Genomic DNA, 23,113 nt, shown 5'->3' with positions numbered 1-23,113 from the left:
ATTACGGAACGGAATATATTGGGCATGCGCTGTTGCTTGAGATGTGATGTGTAAGCAGAGACAAATAAAGCCACCAACAAGGTCGCAGTTGTTCCCCCGTCTACTTCGTTCCGTTGAAGAACACGACAACCAATGATGTATTTTGTTTACTATTGCAGTTTTCTTATCATTGCAGTACTTTTATAATTGCAGTATTTCTATCATTGCATTACATTTATCATTGCAGTATTCTTAACATTGCAGTACTTTTATCATTGCAGCATTTTTATCATTGCAGTATTTTTTTATCATTGCGGTATTTTTTGTCATTGCAACATTTGTATTTATTTCCCCTCTGAGCCATGGCCAGACATTAGGAGTGTTTCCTTACACTTGTATATGTTGTGGGATTTAAGTGTGTATATAGATGGGGATTTATGTATATACGTATATACTGTGTATATTTGCATGCTTTTTAATAATGTCTGCTGCTAATGTTATACTTTAACGGCTACATTACGCCGCCGCCTCTGTGTGATCTATATCTTTGCTGCTGTAACATTGCAAATTTCCCCATTGTGGGACTATTGAAGGACATCTTTTATCTTTTTTTTGAGGGTGCATGGGAGTTCTCCCAACCAGTTTACATGTGCTTGCGGACTTGGAGAAGGCATTAGACCATGTGTCCTGGGGGATGCTCCGAGAATATGGGGTATCAGACGCCCTAGTATGGGCAGTGCGATCCCCGTACGACTGGTATCAGAGTTTGGTCCGGCAGTAAGACGGATTTGTTTCAAGTGAGGGCTGGACTGCGCCAAGGCTGCCCGTTGTCACCAATTATGTTAAAAAAAAATTATGGACAGACTTGCTAGGCGTAGTCGACATGTTGGTTTGGTTTCGTGGACTCATTATTAAATCTCCGCTTTTTGCAGAGTATGAGGTCATGTTGGCTTCTCCAAGCTGTGATCTTCAACTTTTAGGGGAGCGGTTTGCAGCAGAGTGTGAAGCGGTTGAAATGAAAATCAGCAGCTCCACATCTTAGACCATAGATGTGAATTATGTGTGAAACTACTCTTGAATTTGTGTTTTTCTGTTGTTCTGTAGTTTTCACGGTGTAGAATGCTGAACATGCTTGTTCAGAGATAAATGATTATCGACACACGTTTGAAACTCTCTGCGACTTTATTCGAAATCCAAGGGGTGGCTACACTGAGCACACTTCCACTGTAAAAACAAACAAACAAAAAAAAAAATCTGTGAAGCCGCAAAAGATGAAGCGCAATACAGCGAGGGATCACTGTACTTCTATTTGTCTTTAATTCTTCAAATGGCCTCGTCCCAGGATACTCTCTAAGATCCTCCACCCCAACGCACCTGTCTGGTGCCTCAGGTCTGCGGATCAGCAGCTATTGGAGGTGTGCCAAAGACTAAGCGGAGCATCAGAGGGGATCGAGCCTTTTCTGTTGTCGGGCCATCCCTCTGGAATGACCTTCCATTAAATGTTAGACAAAGCCCCTTTCTGTCAATTATTAAAAAACGTTTGGCTTTTGTCCCAACTTGGGACTGTTCACTGTTCTGTTGTTTTCTGGCGTCTACAGGAAATGTGTTCCTATCGTTAATTTTTATTTGAACTTACTACTTTCACTGTTTTTGCAATTGAAGTATTGCTACTTTATGTCTTAATGTACTGTATAAGTATGTACAGTATATGTAAAAGTAATTGAATCTCAAACATTGTTGAACAAATGCTGGAAAGGACTGATCAGTACTTACGCTCGGCGGTCATGGTCAATCCTGTTTATCTTGCCACCAATAAAAACACGAATCTTGCAATCCTTCCATCGCTTCTTGTTGGTCAATAGATAAGGAATAAGCAGAGTCAAACCTTTACAAGAAAAATGAAACAGCACAAACGTTATAAAAGTCCACATTCATTCAATTGTCCACGGAGCCTAATTGTAATTCAATTTATGAAGGCAGCACTGAAATAGTTACTGCACATTTCATCCTTCACCGGTAGATACAGTTCAGTAATTGCTAAAAGATCATTTGTCCATCGTATTTTTTTTAAAGTTTTGGTGACAAAAGGGGTTAAATAACTATATCTGAGTTGTCTGAATACAGAGGAAATTTTTTGGAAAATTTATGAACCGTTCTTGAAACCAAATTCAGTCTAAAGTCCCACTTACACTCTTCTAAAAAGAATGAAGTTTTCTCTAATGTATCTCTTCTCATAGGTCCCATGCCACAATTATTGTTCTTATTATTTTATGTCATTTGACTGGGTTAAATGATAATTTGGGTTGGAAATTAGCAGGATGCCCTTTTTCCAGCTAATTATGTTGGTCAGAAAGGCGTAAAATTTTTAACATGCAGTTTTCTCATGAATATTCAAACTCATTCAATTTCTAAATAAGCATTGCGCCAATTAGCCCACTGTTCTCCTTAATTTTATAATTAAAAGAGTAGAGGTGTGACAAAACAAAAAAAAGATTTGAATCTGAAAATGTGCATTGAATCGAACGGAATTGTTCCACACTAAAATTTATCAAGATTTTTATTGAATCGTTATATCTTTTAATGTAATTTTACTGTTAGAGTAACCTACTGAAAAGTTAATTTGTACTAGTGCTGCACAATAAATTGAAATCTAATCGACATCGAGGTTTGACGTAGTGCGATTATCTTATCGCAAGAGAGTGAGGTTTTTTATTTTTTCCTCTCTCCCCCAACCTTTGGCGTTTGAGTGACAGGTGAATTAGTCAACCAGAATTGTCGATGCTCGGTTCTTAAAAACGCTGGCCAATCAGTGTAGTTGGCTAACACGCGTTAGTCAGCGCTCCGGTGCCAACAGTTAGCGCAGTCCAACAATAACACCCTATGCGTGCACCTCTGTTTTTTTTCTGTCATTGCCGTGTACCAAAGTGGATGTAATGGAAGTAACTTCTGCCGCCGTAGACGAGGAGAGGGAGATGCTCGTGCTATAGACGGGCAGTGGTATTATTTGGGCGTACGGCAGATTCGACAAAAATGAACCGCATAAAAAAAAAAACAAAAAAAAAACAAACATCATATCCAGAGGCAACACGACCAACGTATTTCAACGTTTAAAACAGCACCACCGATTTGAGTATGAAGCCTGTCAAACAGATTCGAAATAAACAGATGAAGGGGAGGCAACAACAAGCAGTCATTCACGTGCTAAGCTAAGATCGCTAACAGTAGCATTCACGTTTTGAAAAAAATTGAGCGTACCAGTGAGCTCCCTCTCAGAGCATCTTTTCAGCACTAATGGCAACATTGTAACTTGTGATCGTGCATGTCTGATACAAGCAATGGTGAATATGCTGCTTTTTCTAGCCCCCCAAAAAACAAATAGAATACAATATAATCGCCAGAGGAGCGCGCCTCATACTTTTCATCAAATGGTGACATTAGTGATTTGTATTATAATATTGATCAAATTCTTTTAAACTAAACTGGCTCAAAATCGTAGTTTTGCGAGCATTGTGACAAGCTTATGTGTGACGCGTGGGTGTGTGCGCGCATGCGTGAGGAAGAGTGCAGTGGCGGAGATGAGCGGATATGCTGCAGCGGCGAGCGAGGAAATGAGAGACAAGTGTAACGGAAAAGTTGAAGAGTGTATAAAATAAAGCAAGTCGAAGCAGAAACGGATAACAGTTAATGTATTGTGAGATATATTTCCTGTCCGCGATTGTTTTTGTCCGTCTCGCTTGCCGTACTGAGCGGCAGTAAGTCACGGAAGTGCACAATAAAGACAGACAGCGCTACAGCCTTGACTGACATACTGATTGGCTCTTGTCATTAATACTCCTTAATACGCATTTTGCAAACAGTAGCATTTTAATGCATTTTAACGTATTAAATACAAAAACCGCAAATCGAATCATAATCGCAATATTGGTCTGAATAATCTCAATTATTTTTTTTTTTTTTCAAAATCGTGCAGCCCTAATTTGCACTAAAAAATTATTTTCTCTTGAACTTCGCTGTATTATATTGAATCAAATCATTATGTAACTGAATAAAATTAAATTGTTCCACTTAGAAATTAATCATCCTAGAATCGTATCGCACCTAAAGCATAGTGATACATAGCAAATTGTCCTTGATAGGAAAGATGCACACCCCTAGAACACAGCTTTCCTCTGATTGGTTCCCAATATGTAGGCGCCTTAAAGCCACCATATTTCTTCATTGTGTTGGGCCATTTGAAATTTGGCGGGGCGTCACTGGAATTGTACGTACATATACATGTAAATATATACACATACTAGGGCTGTAAAGATTCATAAAAAATCGATTTAATATCAATATAATCTGCTCAAAACATGCATCAATATAAAAAATAAAAGAATCGATTTGCAACGCTATGTTAACCAGAGCTGCTCTCGCATGTCTGTGCTGCAAACAAACTGCACACGTATGCTACTTAACGACGATGTAAACTCCCCTTTCATCGCAGCACAGCTGTTGGGACTAACGCCCGATTTTATTTAAGACAATGACTGTCGTGTCTGAAAGCTAACTGTAGTTAGCACGCACAGCCTACCTTGTGCGTCTGATGGAACGTCGCACGCGCTGTTCTGTTGTGGTACGCTAACATAATGTCACATCTATTGTGGCGGCATTAGTCAGCGAAATCAAGTGTATTAGAAAGCAAAACATTGTTTTTATTTACAAGTGATTGACATCAAAACAGCTAGAGCACAAGTGCTAACTTACGACCAGGTACCGCGTGTTGCGTTTTTGAAGTCGGAAATTTCACCACCCAATGTACAACATGACGCATTTGCCACAAGCCATTGATGGCAACACACAACAATAAAAACTAACATACCTAGGTCGTTGCAATATACTAATTTATTAGAATATACTAATTTACTGTGCTAAAAATATTGGAAAAAATGGGTTAACAATTGTGTTTTGATGGGCAGATGAACTGAAACATGACCAACTGTCAACACAGAATTTTACATTGCTGCATTGCATTGAGTTTTAATAAGGCACTTGCGCTTCATTCACGATCTTTGTCATTCTTGGTGACAACAGCTCTATCAAGCTCCCCCCCCCCTTTTTTTTGCATGGATGCTACTTTTTAAATATATTTTAACATCTCAGACCCCCCTTGAATTGCCTTTATGTACCCCCATTTAAGAACCACTGGCTGAGTGAATCCTTTTTACTCTTACATTCACACCGTCACTGATTGAGAACTGGACCCACATTGCCTACACTGAAGTCAGGTGAGAGAATGTAGCAGCACATTCTTTCTTCAAAGCCTTTTTTAAAATATTCTTTTTAATCATATTTATGAATTAGCTCTAATATCATATCACCATCGCTATCATTCTTTGAAAGTCTCACCTCCATCATCAAATAGCCACCAGACATCAACTGTGCCCTTCCCTTGTTTCTTCTGGAACTGCTGGCTGGCCTCTAATAATCTCTGGTCAGACACATTCAGTGGTACAGTCATGTTCTTCTTATCTGCAGGGATGGTGCCAGGCACATGGATGAAGACGTCAGCACAAGGAAACAAACAAACAAACAAACAAAAGGCGATTTAGAGGACTGTATATTTTACATAATCATTGTCGTTTAAAACGCTGATTAAACTGGTATAATCTAGGATTTGTGAAAGGTTTGTTACAAAGAATGTCTCAAATACCCAAATTAGCTCATGAAAAAAAACAAACATTCAAAGCAAAAGCAGCAAGTCTAATGGGCTAAAATCTTGGAAATCCAAAAGCAATATACTAACAGAACAGATATCGCATCAAAACTGACGAAATATCAACAATCAACAACTTTCAAGCTTTGAAGCGCTGTTGGCTTGATTGCATACAGAAGCATAAGACATTTTCATCAGCAGTAGTGCACCTTAAGACAATGCGCATCAATTGCAAAGAAGAGAAGAGAGATATTTGGAAGAAACAAATGTTGGCACAGAAAATTGGGTTAGATTTTAGGCACTATAACACACAGATAGAGAAAATGGTCTTGAGCTTGAAATTGGACAGCAAAAAAGGAAACAATATCAAGCAAAAGCAACAAAACATTATGACAGACAACAGAAAACACTAGCATATACACTCGCTGTCCTGTGAGAAACATTTGTCATTATTTGTCTTTTTTTTTTTTCAATTCTTTAATTTTTACATTAATGGAGGCGGCGGCACGGTGGACGACTAGTTAGCACACTGGCCTCACAGTTCAAAGGTTCAGGGTTTGAGTCTGCCTCTGGCCTTCCTGACAGCTGGGATAGACTCCAGCACCCTGTGACCTCTGTGAGGATAAGCGACTTAGATAAGGGATGGATGGATGGACGTTTAGTGGGGTTTCCGCTTTATAGACATCCCATTAATGTGAAAATTAAAAAAAAGAGGCAAAATTGGACCTATACAGTTGACCAACAGCATATTCGCGTTTCAGCACCCGTGGATTTGCACATTGACAATTTTTTTTCAAATTTCTTTTGTTTTTTTTACCCCTTAAACATATATTGAATATTTATCAGCGATTTTTGAAGAATTTGGGGGAGCTTGTTAAAAAAACATGAAAATGAAAATAATCCAATGCATTTCAATGACCGTCAATTACACGCCATTTTTTCTTTGGGGTCGGCTGGGTCCCTAAAAATCCATTCCTATCGACTGTACAATGATACCTTGACTTATGAGTGTCAAAAAGTAAAAAAGTAACCCCACAGTCGCTGACGTACTTCCAGCTGTTTACAGAATAGAACAAAGAGTCAAACAAATTAACAAAATGAGAAGAGTCTCAATCAGCTACAGCAGAAGCCAAAACTTAAGTCCAGAAGCTCACAGAGACTCACTCACTCGGCCTCACCCCTTTTAAAGACACACCTCTTAAGCTTAAGAGTTGGGTCTTTTGCTTACAGCAATTATGCCGTTTAAACCAGTTAATTTCTTTGAAGTCCTTTTCATTATATGTTTACATAATGCAGACACTGTACTCTATGTAAACATAAAACACAAAATATATTGTGGGGCTTAAACGGATTAATGGAATTTCAATTTCATAGAGGAAAACTGATCTGATATAAAGGTAAATTGAAGTACGTGCTTGATCATGGGACACAAACTTGTAAGTCAAGGTAGCGTAGTAGCAGTTCAACTAATGGTAATTTTAAAAAGGGAATTCAAGGGAACTGTTTATTTAGTACAAAGGAAGGAAAAGAGAAAGGTATAGATAATGCGTTATTCTCTGAAACAAAAACATAAGGCCACTCATTTAAGTGGATAGCCTGCCTTTTTTCAACAGGGGCTGCGATGTAGCTTTGCCATCATCTTCTTCATCTGGGAAATGTAAGACAAAAGGAGAGAACAATTTAACTTAATTACAAAGTTGATTTGATTGCTATAAGAGTTATTCTGACTGAAGACCCGAATTGTATCAGAGACTTCAATAAACACTGAAAACATTCAAATAAAAGTAAAGTAATTAATACATGTTTAGATGTTCGGAAAAATAACATTACTTATGAAATCACATAATGAACAAAATAATTTGGACCAATCAATTTTGGCGTCAAAATTAGGTAAATAAAACCTCAAAAGATGAAGAGCTAAAACATTACAACACTGTGTGTCCTTGTTGTTTTTTTTGTTCATCTGAGATTGTCTCTTCAAACCATCACGTCTCGTGTTCAGTCATTTGGAAGATGTGTGAACGGAACATCAAGCCGAGTCCCACTGTGTCAATATAGCGTCTAAGGTTACCGTATTTTCCAAACCATAGGGCGCACTTTGAAGTCCCAAATCTTCCCCAAAACAAACGAGGCGCCTTGTAAAGCAACGCGCCCATTATATGGACTGAACATCACTCTTGACCATCAACCCTTTTACTCATTGGGCTGTTCAGAGTGTATGTTAGCACACCCTGCTGGTCAAAGTCTGAGTCATCTATGGTTTGAATTGACTGTGACTAATACATGATGTGACTATGGTGTTTGGGTGATGGTGTAGGAGAAAGCTGGACAAAAGGGCAGCTGTCCACAATGTTGTAGTCTGTCTTATCACTTATGTTATTGCAAGCAAGAAACGTCCCAGGTTTTAGACAACAGACTGCAAAAAGCCCAAAGCACAACATGCACATCTCTCTAAACAGCCATGCACATCTCTCTAAACAGCCATGTGATTGGCTGAGTCTGAGGGGCTCCCAAGAGGCCATTGCTGTAATTGGCTAAGGCTGAGTGGCTCCCAAGAAGCCATTGCTATAATCTTTTTGTGTTATTTTTATTTCTTTTGGGTATATAGATGGCATGAGAGATACATGTTTTGTGTTTATCTTATTTCTTTGTTTCATTGTTTGCTTGTATGCTGAGTTTTTTTTGGGTTTTGATTTGAAACCGTGACTCGAAGGAGTGTGGTGACCAGTGAAGTCCCTCCCCTGACGTTGTCTAGTAGACGTATTGCCATGACACCTTTTATTGGTTAGAGTCAGTGTTACTGGCAGTGATTCCTTATAGTTTCAGGACATCTGCTATTGACTTGGGGTGATACCTCTGGCAGCGATCCCTTAAGGGATTGAGTCCTGGAGAGCTGGCTACAGCTAGCGCGAGCTGAGCTAGCGCGAGCTGAGCTAGCGCGAGCTCGCGCCTTGTAGTGCGGCGCGCCTAGCATATGCATTAAATACGGAAATAGCACCCTCAACTGGTGTTGCGCCCTTTGATGCAAGCACGTCTTATGGCCGTAAAAATACGGTACTTTTACCTTCAGTATTTTGTAGATTGAAGTAAGTCACTTATGTGAATGTCAAGAGGAAGTTATGAGAGAGAGAGAGAGAGAGAGAGAGAGAGAGAGAGAGAGGTAGAGAGGTAGAGAGCGAGAGCGAGAGCGAGAGAGAGAGCATTGGATGGGCAATCCACCAAACACAAAAGTTTACTAAATGTATTTGGGGAAGCGGCGACACACAGAACAATAGCCTGCTTTCTTTTTCTGTGATCAAATGTTTTTGTTTACATTTTCTTCTTAAAATAACATGGAATAAACAATGGGCCTAAGATGTTTCCAAATAAATATTAACAAGAAAACTCAAACACCGATGAGTTAATGAATGACTAAGCATATGGAGGTTTCCTTCTCCGAGCAATTATTTTTTTCTTCTGCTGTTAGACCAGCAAGCAATGATTTCTTTTTTTGTTTTTTAATACATTGTCATACATTAATTTAGAATACATTATTTAAAATAAAGGTTTGAGGGTTTATAACGGGGTAGTCTGTGTGTGCGTCTTTTGTTGAAGATAAATCAGAAACAAACATTTTCAAGTTTTGGCAAAGGTAGAAAAATGCACGCTCATTTCAAGGTTCGTGAAATGTCGCAAATGTTTGCAGTTCGCCTGTACTTTTCCTCCCGTGAGGGAATTTTGAAAATGTTAAAATTTCCCTGAGACAAGAAATGTCACTAAAAGTGTTGGGGAACGTCTGGCGAACGTTTCGCGAACATTTGCGACAATTAACGGAACCTGACGAACTCTGACATAAACGCAACATTCACTGCCTTTGAACACACTCGCAACTGTCCGCCTCTCAGTGGGATAAGGCTTTACTGAGATGCTCAACTCATTTTTTAATACTGACAAACAGATCAGCATACATATGAATGCATTTAAAAAAAAATTAACATGTAGAATAACTAACAACTCAAAAGCTTCATACACTGTAGTTTTTATAAACCAATAGTGTATTTTCCAAACACTTCTATGAATAAAAAAATTTATATTTTAATAGTATTGCAATAATATAACAAACAACTACACTTAACCAAACCAGCACAGGTGCACTCACGTGCCGACAATACGTGTTCAGATCACAATAGTAGGTAAAAAGTGAGCACAAAAACGTACAAAACAAAATAGAGTTGGCATCACGCATCTCACAATGAACAAGGCCACTTTGGCAGTTTTAGAAAACATGTCAGAATGGAGATCACAAGGTGGTTCTCCCTTGACGTCATTAATTTGAGGAAATGGCACACTGAAAAAGGAAGACGGGGAGCAAAACAAGAGGAATGCATTCTACAGGACACCAAAAGAACAACCAATGAAGATGTACTGCCAGCGTTCAGGCTGATGGCTCCACTGGGCCGCGGGTCACTCTCCAGCGCCGGGGTTGCGCAAACGAGTGCCACATCTGGTGCGCTTGTTTTACAGCGAGACCGAGACACCCACCCAGCGTCTGCATCCCGGCGGGCGCTGCGTTTCTATCGACTTCTGAGTTAGGCCGGCCAGCCCCAGTCCAGCTCTGCGCCGGTCCGCACCGGTAGCAGATACCATGACAGAAGACACAGGGGAGCATGTGCGGAGGCATGCAGGGCTACCTAGCCTGACGCAGGGCCGGCTGCAACAACAGCCGCCCGCCTGCGCTGTCCGCCTGCTCCCCGTCCTCCAGCCACACCAGCCCTGGCTCTGAGGCGGCCTGGTTGATCCTGCTAGTATGCTTGTCCCAAAGATGAAAGCCATGCAATTCTTAGTCAGCAGGGCCCCGAACTTCCTAACCTTCCGAACCTTTGTAGGATCGCAAGGACTCACCAGTTGCATCTGGTATTGAAATAATTGAAAACTGTATCCAACGGGTCCACTCATTATGTTCTTTTTATCAAAGTAAGATGTGAGTTCACTTGGACAGAATATTGACTGATAAACTGCCGCCGCTACATTTGGCTGCATAAATACACAACTATATAATGGAAACTTCCTCTATGAGATTGGCTGGGAATTGTCATAATATATAGTACGTTTTTGTGTTCGATCTGCGGATGGCACAATGACATGATTGATGGACAAAAAAAAAAACAAAAAAAAAACAGAATAATGTGAAATTTCATGCCTTTAGATAGGCCTTCTAGAGTGGACTTTGCGTACTGCAGCAGCAAGTTTAATGACAGAAATTTCAATACGACCAGAGCGCAGCACAGAATCGCCTGTTGGTCAACTCATGGCAAGAATGCAAAGTGATTGACAGAAAAATCAACAACTTTATTTTTTTTAAATTATGATATGAACTTGACTTCCTGAGGCCACTGGACTCAAGGCAAATTACGCCCGTTGGTAAAGGCGGCTCTGGCTACACACTTCTTTGGCGCGTCAGGACAAATCCTTCCAAAAGGAATGGTTTCAACAAGATACGAAGCGCTGAAAATGTCAAGTGTTAAATATTCTGTAAACTTCATACTGACCACCCCCCGCAAAATAAAAACAAAACAAACTCAACACATAAAGTGACTACATAGCGATAATATTTTGGGCAGGTTCAATCCTGCCATAAGGAATGGCTTGAACAAGATATAAAACTTCAAAAATATCAAATGTTAACTATTCAGTTGCTCTTTTGCTGTTCTTCTAGTATCGAGTATCATAAATGTGTTTGTGTTTTAATTTGTGTTCTAATTACCTGCTAATTTATATTACACCACATGGAACCCAGGACACACAAAAAAAAATTACTAGAGGTAATATTTCCCGACAGGTTAAATCCTTGTATAAGAAATGGCTCAAACCATGGATGGCTCAATCCGATCCACTGAATGGGAGTCCAATCCAGGCCAAAATGATTGAATTGGAATCTCCTTATTTTTGATCAGAACCAGTTTGAGCCAATCCATAAATCCCCATATTTTATCTCCTCAACTTCACTTTGCGTGACATGCCATAGTTCTGGTAGCAATACCATATGGTCATTTCTAGTAGCCATACCGTAATTGTGAAACATCGCAACTCCAACTCTGTGTCACACAGGATGCGTGTGCAGTGTGTCGGCTGCCACACAGAAGGCGACAACCTGTCAGTCAGGTTCAATGCTTCTCGTTTGAATAAATAACTAGCTGCGTCTGGATGCCTAGTTGGGCACGTTTACAGCAATCTAACCTAACTATTATGATTTGCTTTTTAATAAAGGATTGCCCTAATTCATTGAAGCGCAGGTGACTCACTTGGAGCCGGTGCGCTTATTTAATTCATCCAGTGTGGGTCATGTGGAATTATAAATACTGTAACGTGCTGTTGTAAAAGACAAAATGTAGATGGCCGCTTGGATCTCAAACTATTAAGAGATTGCAATTTTTTAAATTTGGAAATAAATGAATAAACGGGATGATGACGCTTGGCTCACTTGCAGTGTTGCTTTCGTCAACGATGACGACGGCAGAAATATTTTTATAACGCCCCTTTTTTTCATGACGATAGAGACGATGACGAGCTAAACGAGGTTATGTGATGAAAAAACATGTGATTTACATGAATTTTCGTTGAAGAGATGGGACAAAATTGTTAGCGTGTTGTTTAAACAGACGCTCAAAATTTATGACATTGCTTCCCATTCCCAATCTGTCTTTCAAAAAATGCAATGCTGTTGCAACCTATCCTTTATTTGGGCACGCCCACAACTGGGAGTTTTGGTCTAATCAATTTACAAAAACTAGACTGAAACTTTTTTGTTTTGCGTTTCCGTCGACTAAAAACTTTTTGAGTTTTCGTCGACTAAAACCTTTTTGAGCTTTTGTCGATTAAAACTATCACGAATAGGAATGTCTAAATCTGACGAAAACTAATAAACATTTTCGTCCAAATGACTAAAACTAAGACTAAATCTAAAATGCATGCCAAAAACAACATTGGTGCCATGTATAGGCAGATGCTTGCAATTGAAAATTATCTTATCGTTTCTAATATACTCAACCTTTGTGGTTCATCTATAAAACAGACCTTAAGTAAACAATGTCAATTGCGTTCCGGTGCATTCAAAGACTGTTTACACAGCATGACATTTGAAACTTGGACAGAAAAATAAATAAATAAATAAAAAACTATCAGGGCATTAAACATTAATAACCATAAATATCTCATCAATGTGGACTTTGTAACAATCTATGAATGCTGACACTCAAGGAAAATGAGGGGGTGAAAAAGCTTTGCTGTTTTACTTTATTACAAACAATGGTCTGGTCATTTGTAATTCAATTAATGATCAAATCACCGGTCTCAGATCCTTGGTTGACATGATGCGTTTTGGTTGATTTTTGGTTTGCTGTTTGGTTTCATGTTCTCTTTGTGTTTCTTTGTGTCTCGTTGGTTTGTTGTGTTTACCTGTGTCATCCCGGTCTCTGGTGTCACTCAATCAGTTCCCTCCAACCCATTGTGTCTTGTCCACGTGTTCCTCATCTTATTAATTTACTTGTATTTAGTTTCCTGTTTCCTTCAGTTCTCGTCAGTTGTCCATGTCTGCTGTCGTGTTGATTCTCTCGTGCCATTTGTCAATGCCACGTCCAAGTCCCTTTCCGAGTGTTTTTTTGTGATTATGATCATTGTTTTACATGTTGATATTTTTTGTAGTGGTGGGCAAATGGAGCTTTTATGAAACACTGAACTATTTGAAGCAATCGGTTCAAAATGGTTTGAAGCTTCAAAGCTTCAGTGATAATGACATCTACTGGTGAAAAATTAGAACTGCAGTCAAATGCTATAGAGCAGGCATCACCAAATCCGGACCGCGGGATGGTTCGGACCGGACCCATGGCCAATCTATGATGAATTTTTTTCAGGGCGCATTCGCAAACGTTGGCGCTGCTATTCCAGTAAATACGGAAAAGGCGTCACTGATTTGAGCCAATCAAATCTTTTGTTTACGATCCACTGCCAATTGCGCAGCAGACCGGAAGAGAGTGCTGCTGACAGTATGCCTTGCTAAAAAGTTTGCAAGGTCGATGCGTCTTGTTTTAAATGAATGGACGGAGAAATTTAGTTTCGTTCTGGCTGCAGCCGATTCAAAACCAGTGTGCATCATATGCTCCGAAACCGTCGCAACATTGCGAAGCGCCACTACGAAACAAAGCACCGCCCTTTTGTGCACAGTTATCCGCTGACGTTTGAGGTGAGCGCACGCAAAAACATCGAACTTCGAGTGCAGTACAACAGATTTTTACATTTTCGTTTACATCCCAGCGGCATGCAAACGAATATTCAGTAAAAGTATCATGGATTTTGGGGAAACATAAAAAAACATTCAAGTGATGGGGAAGTTGTGAAGGAGTGCTTAAATGTGGTTGCACAAACATTATTTAAAGGAAAACACAAAGCCCAGATGTGTGAAATAATTTACCAAATCCCAATGGCGCTGACTCCGTTCCAACCCAGATTTAAGTTACTGGCAGGGCAGTCACAAACTCATTTTTCTCATTAAGAGAAGTTAAAAAAATATTTAAAAGAAAAAGTGGTGTCAAATCTCATTTTGAATTAGTTTTTCATGAGGACAGCCATTTTTATTGATTGTGTACTGAACATGTTGACCTGGTTTACTTGGATAATTAGGCTTTCCGTTTTTTTTAGGCTGATAACTCTTTGATTTAAAAAAAAAAAAAAAAAAAGGTAAAATATGTTAACTCAATGCTTAGCACTTGATATATTTCTGCAGGAGATATTTTACTGTTTTTTTCTGGAAGTGGCACCCTTAAGTTCCTGGAGCCACATTTTCTTTAATGTGAAATAAACGCCTTATATTTGTTTGACTGGCAAAGGTGTTTAATGGGAACATTGCTAAATATTTAGTATAAAAGTGCACTCTGTTGAAAATGACTAAATATTGAAACTATATAAAAATGTGAACATAGGCTAGACATTTCGGGAAGTTGGACTTTGGTTCGGACGTTTTAATCGGAAGAAATTTTCGTCGTGGACCTCTGTGACTTTTAATTGAATACCTCTGCTATAGAGGCTTTTAGACAGTAAAACACACAGAAACAATGATTGCAACAAGACACAAAAACATTTTTTAGTATAAAGAGCTAGGTATCCAGTTTTCGAGTAAATAAAAAAAAAACAAGCAAATGACTCATATCTTGTTTAATGTCGAGCTTAAAAATGTTGAGAATGTCATTTCATTATTTTTTTCCACAGTCTTTGGATTTAGACTGTTTCTTTTTAGGGTTTACTATAGTTTATTTTGAGAATGAAACAGTTATTGTTATACAACAACTTGGCTTGCTTACAGTGCTCATCCGGTAGGTGGCAACAACAAAGGCATGAACAAGTATAATATAAAGTATATGATGACAAGATTGACATCTACTGGCGAAATAAGGACATTACTACACATTCTACCTTCTTGACTCATAAATGAGGGGTAGAACAATCCATATATGTATCTGACTTTAGAAGAGTTATTATGCACTACGCTCATTGTAATTCAAAGTCTGTGGACTGTTAAACTGTACCCTATATTATAAAAATGTTTTCAAATACTATTTTGTCTAATTTCTACAGCACAATACTTACTAGTTTTCTTTTCTTGCATACAAGTAAAACACATAAAAAAAACTTTTAAAACGATTAAGTAATTTGGAAAAAAATAAAACTAATAAAAACTAACAGAGCCTCTCTGAAAACAAATTAAAACTAACGAAATACAAAAAACTAAAACAATAACAATTATTATAATATTCTTAAAATATAATTCAAATTCCAAAACTATAATAATCTTGGTCTACACGGGAAGGGGTATAAACCGGACACAGTTAGGGTTAATAATCTGAATCCTAACCTCTAGGCCAACTTTTTTACATAATAATAATATATAGACATCAATGTACACTTTTTGAAGTTGGTCCTATCAGTCTGTCGCGATTTGACAGAATATCTCTCTGCTTGACTGTATGTCAAATGTTACATATTCAGATTTTAAACTGCCTTTTTTAAGAACATGCAAAAAAGCAACTGCATAAAGGTAAGATTTTCTTAATTTTCTAAAATAACACAGTTTCAAGATGCTAAATATGAAATAAAGACTGAAACTTATCATATTACCTCATGAATAAAGGGGATGTGCCAATTAGGACAGGGCCACAACAACATGGCTCATGGAGGCTCAACAGGGCCACCACCCAAAAAGGCATTAAAGAAACCCCGACTATTATGAGAAATGGATCTCAAAATACAACCACTGAACTCAACTATTAAGACATTATTAGAAATATAGAATAATTGGAAGCACCTGGATCATTCGGCTTCTCCACTAGCTGTAGCTACGGCTGACCCACGACCACCGAATTCACAACAGAGTAAATTAACAAAGCTAAACAAGTTAAGTCAAACAGCCAGACATCTGAAGGTTTACAATGTACATGACTTGACAGGTAACAGATATATCCACTCAGACAGAGATAAGCATATCCTAATCACGCACCACAACTATTCGGGTAAAAAAATATTTTCGTCACTTCCCTCATGTCTTTGATCATGCTCTGGTCCGAACTGAAAAGGCTGAACATAGGAGCTCATCGCTTCTAACAGATTGCTGTGACTGCTAAAAAGAACAGAACACAACCATGTTACGTCACTTACCAAGGATGCAATGCAATGTATATGCAAATGAAGTTTCTTCAAAATGTATGAACTGGGAAATTAAAAAGAAGTATATATTTATGTAACTAACAACCCAATATTTCAAATAGAGCAAACATGTTTTGGCGGCATGGCATGGCTGGATTCGATCCCCCACCCAGTTGCTCCCGATGCAGCGTCATCAGGAGGTGGGTGCAAACTCAGTGTGAAGCGCTTTGAGTGCCTTAATAGGTGGAAATGCGCTATACAAGGTTCCTTTTAACGTGGGACCTGGCTGGTGGGTTCTCACACAACTCATAGATGCGCACAAAGAGGGCCATTTAGAAGCTTGTTTTGAGAAGCATGAGCGTCACCAGGTTTATTAATCCTTTTTCATGGGTAGAGCAAGAAATTCAATCACGGCTCTCTGCATCTAATGGACATTCATGACATTTCATAAATCGTTGACAGGAAGAGATGAGGCTTAAACATTACATCAAAAAACAAAAAAATTAATAAAAAAAAAATATTTTTTGTTAACAACAAACCATGAACATTTAAAAAAAAATTTATTAGGTTAAATTAATCTGAGCTCATTACTTTATGACTGCCCCGCAAATATTCACCGTATTAAAGGGGAGAGAGGAAAGAGGCAAACCTATGTAATAGGATGAAAGAGACAGCAAAGTTCTCTTTAGTTGTTTTTAAAAATGATTCTTTCAAATTAAAACAAATATACATTACAGGGTGTGTCAGAAGGTACCAGAACTAGGGTCACAAAGCAAATACTATTGTTCAGAGTTTTTAATTATTCAAAAATTTGACACCATTTTGTTAATTTTTTTTCTCTCCATTAGCTCTTTTTGATTAGCTTCAAATATCAGTTCAGATATTGTTCAGAAAGTAAATACGAATAAGAGCACATTTGCCATGAATTATCTTACCTTTTTGTAGAGCAGGACTGTTTTGGAGGCTTGTAGCTTTGGAAGACAGCTTGGATGAATTCACATCAGAGTCTTTGCTAGTGTCAATGGACACAATCACATCTTTGACCCCAGAGGACTTCTCTTGAGATGATAACATATCATCTGTGGACAGAGTTAAAAGATTTTCAATGTATTTAAAGTCTGTTAAATGAAACATCAGAGATGAGTGCGAACAAGTTTGCCAAATTTTAATAATGAAAAAAAAAAAATCACAAAGTATATGAAATCAGGCTTATGTATGTATATATGTATACACAAACAAACACACGCACACCAACCCACTCACACGAACGATCTCATACCTTGTCCGTGGATATGTGACACATCCAATCCCTCTTTCAATCTCAAAATAACAGCGCCGTACTGAAAGTCGAAGGCATCACTGAGAAAGGGATAAAAACACAGCAGGCCATCAAATTGTCAATCTCAAATCAATACGGATAATTAAATATGACAAGTCTTAATCTAGTTTTTAAGATAAAAAAATAATACATACATTAAAACCAAACTCAAATGAACAGTTTTTGGCCTGCTTGAGTGAAGGATTATTATTTATATGATGAGTAAAATGACTAAAACTTACTGGATCATACTGATGTATGTCTCCACATTCATCATGTCACCATCTCGCCAATCATTTTTGAAGCCAAACACAAGAGTGTTGGGCTTTAGACGGCCCAGACCTGCAGCCTTAAGAGGAAAGAAATATCTGGTTTGAAAAACACCAAAAGTATCTGTCATCATTTCAATATATATATATATATATATTTCAATATATATATATATATATATTTCAATATATATATATATATATATATATATATATATATATATATATATATATATATATATATATATATATATATATATATATATATATATATATATATATACATATATATGCGTATGCATTGAGGAAATGCACCGTGCTAAAGAAAAATAAAATCATCACTTGAATTGATTTTTTATTGACATCGTGCCAACCCTAATTATGGTATTTATGTTGTTAAAGTTGCCTTCAGTCATTTATACTCCCTAACCACACGCAAGCACTGACACTTCAAGAAAAAATATATTGAGTCAGGTGTATGCAGCAAGCACATCATAATTAAGAGGTCACATTGAAATCCTGATGAATTTGAAATATTGTTACTAACTGGATTACTACAGACAAAAAACACCTTATGAAGAGATGGCATTATAAACAAAGGCTTGTTCCTGGCCAATGTCTTCCTACCTGAAGGAGGTACTGGCTTCCCTGCCTCATGTCATCTGCAAACACTGGCGTATAGAAAGCCTTTGTTTCATTCTTCAGCAGCCAACGCTGATACCGAGACTGGTCTGTTGCCAGATCTTTAAAGTTTGGCCTTCTGTAACCCTGTGAGGTGGCCAAAATAAATATGGTACATAGTGGAGTAAATAATGCAATCATAACAATAATAATAAAAATTCTCAATATTATTAAAATAACAACAATAACATTAAATAATTGTTAATCTGAAAAATACTGTCAGAAGAATTTTCATTTTCTATTTTTTGTCTTTTTTTAATAGGTGAGCTTGTTGTTACAATTGCATCACAGTAATAACAACATTAGATGCGACTATTTGAAGAAAATTTAATGCTAACAGGAACAATTTGCTCACCGTGCGAACATGACCACAGATCATCAGACCCACATTCTTGGTAAAGCTGTGAACCAGGTCTAACAGAGCTGGTCGGGAGTTCGGGTAACCAGTCATCACCAGACACTGAGGTCTACAATAATAAGCAAAAATGTACATCATTGCTTAAAACAGACAAAGCACGTTCATAAGACCCCTAATGATTATAAATATAAATTGACTTAGTTTTCCTTTTCCTGGAAACAGGCCACCCTTTGGAGCCAGGACTGGATGTGGGGCTTGTTGGTGAACACCTGATGGCAGGGGCTGTACCCATGGGGTCTGACTGGGCACAGTTCGAAAAAGGCCCCATTCCTGGGTCCCTCTTCCCATGGGCTCACTACCTGTGGGACGGTCATATGGGTCTGGTCGGCCTTGTTAGCTGGGCAGCAGGCAAAGGCAGGTCCTCGGCGGTCCAATCCCCGGCTACAAAAGCTATCTTTAGGGACATAAAATGTCACCTAACTCGCAGGTTAGAAACCCGAGCAGGTGTGTGAGGCAGAGAAGTTCCGACTAATAGAGTGAGACTCGCCTCCACACACATTTTGGGGTCTGGTATCAGTCCTCTCGAGACGGTTTTGATTTTCTTCCACTCTGGAGTTGACAATGGTGAGCGGCGCAGAGTTGGGGTGGGTATGCTTATTGGCCCCCGGTTTAGGCAGCCCATGTTGGGGTTCACCCAAGTGGACAAGAGGGTAGCCTTCCTCTGCCTTCGGGCGGGGAGGACAGGTACTGACTGTTGTATGTGACTATGCACCAAACAGTAGTTCAGACTACCTACCCTTTATGAAGTCCTCAGAGGGTGTGCTGGAGAGCGCTCCCCCTAGAGCAGGGGTGGGCAAACTTTTTGATTGGCGGGCCACAATGGGTTCTAAAATTTGACACAGGTGCCGGACCAGGAGCAGATGGATTGAGTGTTCTGGTAACCTCACCTCATCGGAGAAGAAAAATACATTTAATTTGAAATGAAAGTGAACAAAAGCATTACAACAATATATATGTCTTTGAAAAACCACAGTATTTAGAAAATAAAACATTAACAAGATTTATTCATCTAATTTTTTTCAAGTTTGGCGCGCCGGATTAAAACGTTTAATGGCCCCATGTGTTTGCCCACACCTGCCCTAGAGACTCCCTGTTTCTGCTCGGGGACTTCAATGCTCATATGGGCAATGACAGTGAGACCTGGATGGCCGTTGTTTGGAGGAACGGAGAGGGAAGATGCCGAACTGGAAGAACCAAAAGTATTAAGAGAGTTTACTGGGAAGGTTTGGCAGAATCTCATCAGAAAAAGTTTCAACTCCCATGTCCAGCAGGACTTCTCAAATGTTACGGGGGACATTGAGTCCAAGTGGAACATTGTTGAGGCGGCCAGAGCTGTGGCCGTAAAGTGGTCAATCCCTGTTGTGGTGGTAATCCCTGAAGCCACTGTTGGATACAAATAGTAAGGGATGCCGTCAAGATGAAGGACGAGCCCTATCGGGCCTTTTTGGCCTGAGGGTACCGGCGAGCCAAGTGGAATGCAGCTTTGGTGGTCGCTGAGACAAAAACTTGATGGATGTTGATGGATGGCTATGGATAATGTGGGACTGTCCTGGTTGACACATTTCTAATACATGGCATAGACATCAGGAAAGGTGCCTCTGGATTGGATGACCTGGGTGGTGGTCCCCCATTTAAGAAAGCAGACCGGCGGGCATGTTCCAACAACAGAGGAATCACACTCCTCAGCCTCCATAGTAAGATCTACTCAGGGGTGCTGGAGAGCAGAGCCTATCAGGAAGTCGAATTTCAGATTCAGGAGGGGCAGTGTGATTTTCTTCCTATAACACTTTCGGCGCGACAGGACGTCACTTTCGGCGCGACATCTTTTCCTCCGCTTTTATCCACCGGGCGAGTAAACGCAACTATGGTTTCGTGCACCACCACATGCAACACTTGCACCATTCTCATGGAAAGACTCTCCCTGCTAGAGGGACGTGTCCGCCAGCTAGAGCAGAGTAATGTGGTAAGCGTAAACGTGGCGGACACGACTGTTAGCACGGGTTGTAGCCAACCTGCTAGTCTGGTTAGCATTGGCCGTAAACGGCTTGCTAATCGCGGTGAGCCTGTTAAGACACATAGCAGTTCCATTCCACCTCTGTCTCATGGCTCCCGCACCTTAGTGATAGGTGACTCCATTACCCGCAACATTAAGCTTGAAAATCCAGCCACAGTAATGTGTATTCCTGGGGCCAGAGCACCCGACATAGAAGCTAATCTTATGGAGCTAGCGCGCAAGACACCTATACACCAGCGCAGTGCAAACAACGCTAGCTATTCAGATATAGTGATACAGGTTGGCTCCAATGACACGAGGATGAAGCAATCAGAGATCACAAAGAAAAACATAGCAAGGACATGTGATCTCGCCAGAAAGATGAGTCGAGTAATTGTCTCTGGCCCCTTGCCTGCGAGAGGCAATGATGAGAGGTTTAGTAGATTATTCTCGCTAAATAAGTGGCTGGCTAGTTTTTGTAGTGAGCAGGGACTGCAGTTTATAGATAACTGGCCTTCTTTCTGGGGCCGACCCGACCTGCTGAGGATGGACGGCCTTCACCCTAACTGGGAAGGCGCCATCACTCTTTCTAGAAACATAGATTATTGTTTGAGCCTTCCATGACTATTCATATTAGAGCAGGTCGGGCTGCAGGCGAATAGTGAGCCTGTAAGGAAGGGTATGGAGTCTGTAAGGCTAGAGCTAACTAGCGCTATGATAGACTTAGACAACACGCATAGCTTTTCTTCTAGATTTGAGCGCTACACACCATACGCTGTTACATCTCATACTGATATAATTTCTACTGAGGTGGCAATACATGATGGGTTTAAGCATTCCTCCTCGGTCGGTTTTATTGACGACGAGCCGTTCTCTCAAAATAATAGCACTCGAAAGCTGGTAAATAACTATCGGATTCCGACCGTCAGAATTTCTCGCCGCGTTTATAGTCGCTCGAGGTACAATCCGGGACCTAGGCAAGGCAATCTCCTTAATATTATGACCAGGAGTCCTGTTGCGCGGAATAACTTAGAAAGACCTATTTTACTGAAACTCGGCTTTTTAAATATTAGATCGCTTTCATCGAAAGCCTTGTTAGTTAATGACCTTATTAGAGACCATAATCTTAACATGATTGGTCTTTGCGAGACCTGGTTAAAACCGAATCAGTTTTTACCGCTAAATGAGGCTTCGCCTCCAAACTTCGTGAGCTCGCATGTTGCGCGCCCTCAAAAGAAAGGCGGGGGTGTAGCCCTCATTTCCGAATCTAACCTAAAACTTAGTCCTCGTTTTAGCAATTCCTTTAAAACATTTGAAGTTCTCATTATGCGATCCTCAGCCGAGCTGCCGTTTTATCTTGCCGTTCTTTATCGTCCACCTGGCTCTTACTCCGGCTTTTTAGATGAATTTTCTGAATTCGTAGCTGATTTAGTAACTCATGCGGATAATATACTTATCATGGGCGACTTCAACATTCATATGAATCTCCCGTCGGAACCACTTAACCGTGGCGTTTCGGACAATCATTGATATGTTTGGTTTCACGCAAATAATAAATGAAGCAACGCATATAAATGGCAATACGCTAGATTTGGTATTAACCCGAGGCTTAGCATCTTCAAAAATAATTGTATTACCATATACCAGTGCTATATCTGACCATTACTTTATCAAATTTGAAGTCTTGGCTCACTGTCATCGTTCTGACCATAATCAAAATTATAGCAGCCGTAACATTAGCTCCTCAACCATCGTTGCGTTCTCTGAGCTACTCCCTTTAGCAACTGCTTCGTTTCCTAATTATATTGGTACGATTGATGATCTCACAAACAACTTTAATGTCGCTTTGTTAAATGCGCTTGACTCCGTCGCGCCTTTAAAAACTAAAACTCGTCCAAAGAGGCTTACTCCGTGGTTTACAGAGGAAACGCGCGTACTGAAACGATCTTGTAGGAAGCTTGAGCGCAAATGGCGTGCGACCAAACTTGAGGTCTTCCGTCAGGCATGGTGCGATAGTTTACTAATATACAAAGAAGCGCTTAATCTAGCCAAAACTAATTATTATTCTAGATTAATTGTCTTACATAAA

The 23,113-nt window shown here is 39.5% G+C and overlaps 1 protein-coding gene across 2 annotated transcripts in view; it reads right to left on the bottom strand.

The window, feature by feature from the left end:
- The window catches only part of slc12a2 (solute carrier family 12 member 2), a 115,268-nt gene that overhangs the window by 16,764 nt on the left and 75,391 nt on the right, over nucleotides 1–23,113 (bottom strand). Inside the window, exons 16-23 of one of the 2 annotated variants that reach the window (XM_088281455.1) lie at nucleotides 18,969–19,080; nucleotides 18,560–18,700; nucleotides 17,906–18,012; nucleotides 17,625–17,704; nucleotides 17,281–17,424; nucleotides 7,275–7,322; nucleotides 5,368–5,490; nucleotides 1,753–1,864 (exon numbers count right to left, since the gene is read on the bottom strand). In XM_088281455.1, the coding sequence (XP_088137581.1) occupies nucleotides 1,753–1,864; nucleotides 5,368–5,490; nucleotides 7,275–7,322; nucleotides 17,281–17,424; nucleotides 17,625–17,704; nucleotides 17,906–18,012; nucleotides 18,560–18,700; nucleotides 18,969–19,080 (867 nt within the window). The remainder of the gene's footprint in view (nucleotides 1–1,752; nucleotides 1,865–5,367; nucleotides 5,491–7,274; nucleotides 7,323–17,280; nucleotides 17,425–17,624; nucleotides 17,705–17,905; nucleotides 18,013–18,559; nucleotides 18,701–18,968; nucleotides 19,081–23,113) is intronic. The other variant, XM_088281456.1, reaches the window with a different exon arrangement.

This window comes from Idiotropiscis lumnitzeri, chromosome 18 (genome assembly GCF_059441095.1).
Source record: "Idiotropiscis lumnitzeri isolate Australia: NSW breed Sydney's pygmy pipehorse chromosome 18, RoL_Ilum_1.0, whole genome shotgun sequence".
In the NCBI taxonomy this organism is placed as follows: domain Eukaryota; kingdom Metazoa; phylum Chordata; class Actinopteri; order Syngnathiformes; family Syngnathidae; genus Idiotropiscis; species Idiotropiscis lumnitzeri.
This window is presented reverse-complemented; position numbering and strand designations above follow the sequence as displayed.